The sequence below is a fragment of the Prionailurus bengalensis genome, chromosome C1 (assembly GCF_016509475.1).
Source record: "Prionailurus bengalensis isolate Pbe53 chromosome C1, Fcat_Pben_1.1_paternal_pri, whole genome shotgun sequence".
NCBI lineage: Eukaryota > Metazoa > Chordata > Mammalia > Carnivora > Felidae > Prionailurus > Prionailurus bengalensis.
In genome coordinates this window covers 104,745,475-104,753,231 of record NC_057345.1, presented here as the reverse complement: position 1 = coordinate 104,753,231, position 7,757 = coordinate 104,745,475, and the positions used below count along the sequence as shown (strand labels likewise).

Genomic DNA, 7,757 nt, shown 5'->3' with positions numbered 1-7,757 from the left:
AGGAAAGAAGGATCCTTAACAGCGATGAATAGCCTTCTTTTTGCTGACAATAGGATTTCTGTATATCCTAATGTTTCTCATTTACTTCCCCATCTCAGTCTTGGAAGCACTATCTTCCTCTTTCTAGCATTAAAAAAAAAAAAAAAAAAAAAAATGAGGTCATAATCTCCTGATACTTCAACACAGACATGAGGGAGGCCCAGGAATCGAAGCAAAGGTGTGGGGGGAAATCCCTGTATTGCTGCAAGTCTTTCTTTTTTTTTTAATTTTTTTTTCAACGTTTATTTATTTTTGGGACAGAGAGAGACAGAGCATGAACGGGGGAGGGGCAGAGAGAGAGGGAGACACAGAATCGGAAACAGGCTCCAGGCTCTGAGCCATCAGCCCAGAGCCCGACGCGGGGCTCGAACTCACGGGCCGCGAGATCATGACCTGGCTGAAGTCGGACGCTTAACCGACTGCGCCACCCAGGCGCCCCAACTGCAAGTCTTTCTGATTGCATTTTCGAGTACTTTCTCAGGAGTCGGCTCCTAAGTCATCTCATGGCCCAGTGGTGGGGTGGGGGGAAACCTATGTGGCAGCCAAAGGACGACACAGAGTGAGGAGTCAGGGTCTCTTTTATCTTGAACATATAGTGTCCCGGTGACCCTTTTGTCTTGTTTCCTTACTGGGATTTCTGAAGGGCTTCGAAGAACATTTTTGAAAGATAGGAACACTCTGCCTTCAAGCAGGAAAACAGCCATCTCTCCACTGACGCTTTGGTTACAAACAAGAGAACTTTTAACTAGAAGGCTGTGAACAGTGTGAGCAACAGATCTAGGAACGTACCTTTGATTTAGTGAGTTTCAGAGGGGATGCAGACAAGAAGGAGGGCAAGGAATTCAGGAAGGCGAAGCAAGTGAAACGTCTCCCCCCCCCCCCCTTTCCTTTCCTGCGAAGTAGGGAGTGAGAGAGAATCAGAGCCCAGAGAGCACACCTTACTAAGGAGTAATAGGTAACCGGGGGGAACATAAACAAAATGTTCCTCAACTTTGCAGGCAGAAACTGAAGAGACGGGGGGATAAAGCCAACAGGATGTGAACACGCCCTGTTTCTACGCTCCAGAGAACACAGAGAACAGAATAGAGGGTACAGGGAGTGAGAACAGCGCAGGCACGCAGTTCCGGAGCTCCGAGGGGCTAGAGAGGGAGGAAGAAGGCCGAGCATACCCTTTGTCCACTGAGGACTGAAAGGGGGGTTACAACTTGTGGCAAGTTCTCCTTTTCTTTCACAGTCGGTTGGGTGCTGACAGAGCCGCGGGGCAAGAGAAGGACAAAGGGTCTCTTCCTGAACTGTAACACCAGCGCTCCCTGGCCTCCGCCCCAAATCTGAAGTATTCTTGGAGTGAAGGGATTGTTTTTCACAGGACTTGCGACTTGTGAGCCGGGAATAAACAGTCGCCCCTAAATTAATTGCGCTGGCTAAGGCTAGGCATGAAATTCCCACCTAAGCACATTTTCCTTTTGCCGCAAACGCCGCTCCCAGCCCAGAAGCATTTGCACCCACCCTCCGATGGCCACCAGCCCGAGATAAATTCTAGGGTCAGAGAGGCCCCGCTTCCTCTGGGCCGGAGGGCAGCCGCTCGCAGCCCCTCCGCCCCCTCCTCCCGGCGAGGCGGCGGCGCACAACAACCATTTTCCCCGCCAGGCGCACACCGTGTCCACGCGCCGCTGCGACCTCGCCGATTGGTTGGGCTCCCGGTAAACAAGGACCGGGCAGCCAATGGGAGGGCTGTGCACGAGGGCAGCACGAGCCTCCGGGCCAGCGCTCGCGTGGCCCTGCGGTGCCTGACTACTATATAAAACAGTTTCCGGCTCACGCTAGCAACTGTACACTGCTCTCCTCGGTCCAGGTTCGTGAGTGTTTTCGCCGAGCTCCGGAGCACTCCTCCAGCTGTTGGAGGAAAGGGGGAAAAAAAGCTGATTTTTCTCTGGAAATTCCTTGGCATAACCCGCAGCTTACGTTTTCCTGACATCTCCATCAGATTTTAGTGGAGAGTTGGAGAGTGAGATAACCTTAATTTTCTGTAATTTTTAGATTTGGGACTTTTGCTGTTGTTCTTTCTCTCCCCCGTTTTTTAACTGTTAAGCCAACCCAGTCCAATCATGGTGATGTTCAAGAAGATCAAATCTTTTGAGGTGGTCTTTAACGACCCTGAAAAGGTGTACGGCAGTGGGGAGAAGGTGGCTGGCCGGGTGGTAGTGGAGGTTTGTGAAGTCACTCGAGTCAAAGCTGTCAGGATCCTGGCTTGCGGAGTGGCGAAGGTCCTGTGGATGCAGGGATCCCAGCAGTGCAAACAGACCTCCGAGTACTTGCGCTACGAAGACACGCTTCTCTTGGAAGACGAGCCCACAGGTGAGTGGCCCCATTGTCTGCCTGGAGGGTGGAAGCTGATTCGGGAAGAGTTGAAACGGACAGTTGGAGCTTTTGCTAAATATTCCAAGTTGCTCGGGTTGAGCGGCTTGAATTTCGTGTTGCTTCCTTTTTTTTTTTTTTTTAAGTTTTGACTTGCAGACTCCTTAAAAAATGGTGATTTGTACAGTTTCCTACAGTGTTGTGATCTGAAGGTGATCCTGAGGGGTGTTGCCTTAGCTATTTAAGGATTTTTTTTTTTATGCATAAGTTGCTTATTCTTTGCTTGCTTCCTGTTTGAGATGATAGTAGCCTGTCATCACTGCAGGGCTTTGTAACTTTTTGCCCAACAAAATGCGTCAGAATCTCATTTAAGAACATACTGGATAAAAGTGGGGGAACTACAGTAGGCTTGCTTGCTGCCCAGGAACTCCTTATCGCACAACTGCATTTTAAGTGTAACAAGAAACTTATGGGCTACTCGCTTCTCCTTCTTTTCAGGTGAGAATGAGATGGTGATCATGAGACCTGGAAACAAATACGAGTACAAGTTCGGCTTTGAGCTTCCTCAGGGGTAGGTGTCTGCTGAATGCATCTTTGGACTTTTTAATCTTTCACACTCTTCCCAGCCTTTGGTCACTTCCTGTTCTTGGAGAGCATTTGTAGATTAACTGCTTCTTTTTTTCCCCTGACAGGCCTTTGGGAACATCCTTCAAAGGAAAGTATGGGTGTGTAGACTACTGGGTGAAGGCTTTTCTTGATCGTCCCAGCCAGCCCACTCAAGAGACCAAGAAAATTTTCGAAGTGATGGATCTAGTGGATGTCAATACTCCTGATTTAATGGTGAGGTTCATTTTAAAATCCTCTTCTCTTGGGTTTCGGGGATGATAAATTAAGTGTCTTAGGCATTAGATTGAAGCACTTCAGGGAATTCAGCCCTAAATTACCAAGGTGGGAAGGAAAGTTGCCTGTTCTAGATAAGGAAGTGGAAAGGAGAAAAAAAAAAAAGGATCTCTAGAATTCTCAAAACCTCTTTTTACTCCTATTCAACATAGGCCCCTGTGTCTGCTAAAAAGGAGAAGAAAGTTTCCTGCATGTTCATTCCTGATGGGCGAGTGTCTGTCTCTGCCCGAATTGACAGAAAAGGATTCTGTGAAGGTAAAAACCTAGTACTTAAAATGGTAGACTGATAAAACAGGGACTGTGGTTTTGGGAGTGAGGGCAGGGGCTAGGGATAGGAGAAAAGTCACTAATTGCACCAAGCAGCAGCTAATAAGTTTTCACCTTTCTCATTTTTTAGGTGATGAGATTTCTATCCATGCTGACTTTGAGAATACATGTTCCCGCATCGTGGTCCCCAAAGCTGCCATAGTAGCCCGCCACACTTACCTTGCCAATGGCCAAACCAAAGTGTTGACGCAGAAGCTGTCATCGGTCAGAGGCAATCATATCATCTCAGGAACCTGTGCATCGTGGCGTGGCAAGAGCCTTCGGGTGCAGAAGATTAGGCCTTCTATCCTGGGCTGCAACATCCTTCGAGTTGAATACTCCTTACTGGTGAGTGGGTGGAGTCAGAGAGAGATTATTCTTCTGTCAAAATAGCAGTGGTTTCTCCAGACTTGTAATCTAACAAACTGTCCTTTTCCTTTCTAGATCTATGTCAGCGTCCCCGGCTCCAAGAAAGTCATCCTTGATCTGCCCCTCGTAATTGGTAGCCGGTCAGGTCTGAGCAGCCGGACATCCAGCATGGCCAGCCGAACCAGCTCTGAGATGAGTTGGGTAGATCTAAACATCCCCGATACCCCAGAAGGTGAGTCAGACCTAATAATGTCCATCCTTTCTCTTTGGCCTGCTTGGGTTTGTGAAATTGTGATGGTCAGGTGTTTCACAGCCAGACTTCTTATGCCTATATTTTTTTCTAGCTCCTCCTTGCTATATGGATATCATTCCTGAAGATCACCGATTGGAGAGCCCCACCACTCCTCTGCTAGATGACACAGACAGTCCTCAAGACAGCCCTATTTTTATGTATGCTCCCGAATTCCAGTTCATGCCACCACCTACCTACACAGAGGTGAGAATTATTTTAGCACTACGTTTTGTCTTAAACCTTCCATAGGAAGTTGAGTTGGAGGTATTGCTAAACTGGGTGGTTCTGTCAGTTCTTACCCAAACTAAAATGGTCTTTTCTTTCTCTCCCTTCTTGCCTCCCCCACCCCCAGGTGGATCCCTGCATTCTCAACAACAATGTGCAGTGAACACGTGGAAGAAAAGAAGCAGCTGTACTTACTTGTTTCTTTCTGCCTCTCTTCTTGGACTCTTACTTTTTCAGAGACTCAACAGTCTCTCCAGTGGGGTATGGGTCCACCCCAGCCTCTGACTCCCAGTGTTAGGCGGTGATCAGCAGGCGACCTCCTGGGCCTTAAAATGGTGCACGCTCGTCCTCAGCCAGGGAGAGGTTGTGATAGGGAGTGTTTGCTGGATGGGTTTAAAAACACACTACAAAAATTCAGGCCCATCCTGTTTTCTCAGATCTTGAAAATTAAGGCATTTTTAGTAAGTTTGAATAAGGGGTAGAAATGGCCTCCTGACATGGTCTTCCCCAGGGTTTTTGAAGGGGATTCTGTATCTTGAACTCTTGTGCCGTGTGGAGCAGAGCCACTTTAGCAAATTAGGAAAAGTAAAAAAAAAAAATCATGGCCAAAATTTTGGGACAAGAAGGTTCTTAAAATCAGTGTTGCCCTTTGTTTTACACTTAAAGACAGCAGAAAGAAAAGAAAAACCTTCCAGAACTTGATGTGGTTTGAACTTCTGGAGAAGAGCTTCCCCTGTGAATTAAAAAGAAGCTCTAAGGTTGTTATCTTTGCTTCGAATGTACTTTAATCTGGCTTAAAGCAGTTGTAACCATGCCCCACCAAAGGTCTTAAAAGCCATTTTTTGAGCCTATTGCACTGTATTCTCCTGTTGCAAACATTTTCATATGGGAGAATGTGTTTTTCTTTTCATATGACTCCTTGGACTTGCTTCTGAGGTGATAATTCTTGGCACTTTAGTTCCTTTCGAAAAAAATTTTTTTCCCTATCTCAAATGTAAGCTAAAACTGGTCTACTACGTCTCTAGGGCTAAGCACAATGACAAAAAAAAGTGTTATTCCTCACTTTTGAGGCTTTGTCCCAGTGTACAGAATTCTGTAATTCTAACACTCTTAATTATGTGAGAAGGGTTGCTGCTATCAGCGTCACCCACTGTGACTTCTCCACACCCTCCGAGGAACTGTAGATCAAGATGCCGCCAACACTGTGATCAGAGCTTCCAGACATTGCCATGAGAACTGAGCAGGCTGCCTTCGCCACAGCCCCCAGGGCTCCCTGCAGTGTTAGGAGACCCGGCATGTTGACAGTCCTCTCTAACTGCAGCCCTTGAGCACTTGGTCGGACCCCTCAGCCTTAGCACTTTGTTCACTGTCCTGTGTCAGAGCACTGAGCTCCACCTTCTTCTGAGAAAGTATGTGGGCTGAAAGCGGTTTCATTTTTTTTGTTTTGTAAATGTTTATCTTTTTGTATGATAAAAACTATATTTTGTACTTAACCAGATATATTTTCACCCCAAGTGGGGGATATTCTTTGTAAAAAATAAAAATAAAGTTTTTTAATGGCAAAAATGGTTTTCTTGTCTGTGAGGTGGTGTTTGAAGTTACTGGAAAGTGTGCCTGAAGGAGCTTTACCCCTACTTAGTGATTCCCATTTTTGGAAATCCTGTGGAGAAAAGCTTCCCTATTGACCTTAATGATTGTAGTCCAGGGGTGGGGTTTGGGGTGCAAAAGGAAGGAATTTTAGCTACATTTAGTCTTTTTTCCAGTTAACTAAAAACTGTAGTGGGATATTCTGGTGGTCTAGGCTAGTTTTCTGCACCCGTAGATAACTCAGAATGAAATTCCTTGGATTTTGGAGTGCATGCACTTTTTTTTTTTTTTTTAAATGAGCTCTTTAGGGGCACCTGGGTGGCTCGGTTGGTGGAGGGTGATCTGGGATCATGAGCTCATGTCCCACGTTGGGACTTACTTGAAGATACTTAAAGATTTTTAAAAAAATTTTTAATGAGCTTTTGGGGCACCTGGCTGGTTCAATTGGCAGAGTATGAGGCTCGGGGTTGTGAGTTTGAGTCCCACATTGGGTGTAGAAATTAACATCTTTTAAAAAATAAAATTAGCTCTCAAAATACACGGAAATAAGATCGGTGAGAGACCTGAAAGGAAAGGGTTATGGTTCCCTATTTTATAATTTGGTCTCATGCTGAAGTTTCTTCTCAGCTAAACCTGGTTCATATACAGTAAGTTATAAGATGATAATCATTCAGGACTTACGGATCTAGACTTCTGAGTATTGGTTGACGGCAGCTACCATCTTTTGTCTCTGCTGTTCCTAGCACAGTTCCTATAGAAGAAACACATAATCATAACTCAGATGTTTGCTGAGTATTTAACCCCTCCCTCATCCCTTAGGATATGCTTCTGCAGTTCCTATTTCTTACAGTAGATACCACAAGTCCGCCTCTAATTGAAATGATTTTTATTCTTAAAGGGGTGACGGGTATGAGAACCCTGAAACCTCAGAAGTTAACGTACTTGCCTGGTTTCTGGCTTAAACCTTTGCAGACAGATCTGGTCCTTATCTAGGAATTTGGGGGGGGTGACTTTTCTGCGGACTTCCACATGCTAATTACAGACCTCAGACTCTTGGAAGTTAATGAAATCAGTGTGAATTGAAAAAGACTGAAAAGATTCCTTCCCACTTCAATCTTCCTTCATCAGTCTTTTATTTTCAGGAGCTCTTCTCTCTTCTGGCTGTTTCTCTTTCCCAAGGTGTCAGCCTCTGGCTCCCTGTTGCCATGGTGACTCTCTCCTTCACTCTTACCTGGGCTGCCTCCTTTTCTCACCTGTTCAAGAGTTTGGCGTCTCCTCCCTTATTCCCTGAATTTGACCAGGAAACTAGGTCAAAGTTGATGGAAGTTTTTCGTGCAGCTTGTTTTCCAGGGACTGGTGGGGTGGAGCAAGGACAAGAGCCGGCCAGAGGGCAGGAGGGAGAGATGGAGAGAAAGCCTGGCTGTGTAAATAGCCTAATGGGACAAGAAATGAGAAGGGGAGAACTGGGAGAGGGTAGATAACTGACACCTGAGGTCTGTTAGAGATCTGATTCTCAAACAACCAGAACCTATGCATCTTCTAATGCCTCAAATTCAAACTGCCCAATAGAACTTTTCCGTGATGACGGACATGTTCTATATGCCCACTAAAATGGTAACCATTAGCCACGTATGGCAACTGAGCTCTGAAATGTGGTGGTGTGACTGATGAGCTGAATTTTTAT

The 7,757-nt window shown here is 45.9% G+C and overlaps 1 protein-coding gene across 1 annotated transcript; it reads left to right on the top strand.

Moving 5' to 3' along the window:
* Positions 1 to 1,847: 1,847 nt before the first annotated feature.
* LOC122481073 (thioredoxin interacting protein) lies at positions 1,848 to 5,072 on the top strand. Its single transcript, XM_043576075.1, has 8 exons — positions 1,848 to 2,394; positions 2,893 to 2,965; positions 3,087 to 3,234; positions 3,447 to 3,549; positions 3,692 to 3,948; positions 4,045 to 4,201; positions 4,314 to 4,465; positions 4,614 to 5,072. The coding sequence occupies exons 1-8, from the start codon at positions 2,145 to 2,147 to the stop codon at positions 4,647 to 4,649; spliced, it is 1,176 nt and encodes a 391-aa protein (XP_043432010.1). The 5' UTR covers positions 1,848 to 2,144; the 3' UTR covers positions 4,650 to 5,072.
* Positions 5,073 to 7,757: the final 2,685 nt, after the last annotated feature.

Coding starts and splice junctions, on each gene's coding strand:
- LOC122481073 (XM_043576075.1), top strand. CDS start 2,145: ATGGTGATGTTCAAGAAGATCAAATCTTTTGAGGTGGTCTTTAACGAC. Junction 4,202..4,313: donor CATCCCCGATACCCCAGAAG/GTGAGTCAGACC, acceptor ATTTTTTTCTAG/CTCCTCCTTGCTATATGGAT. Junction 4,466..4,613: donor CACCACCTACCTACACAGAG/GTGAGAATTATT, acceptor CCCCACCCCCAG/GTGGATCCCTGCATTCTCAA.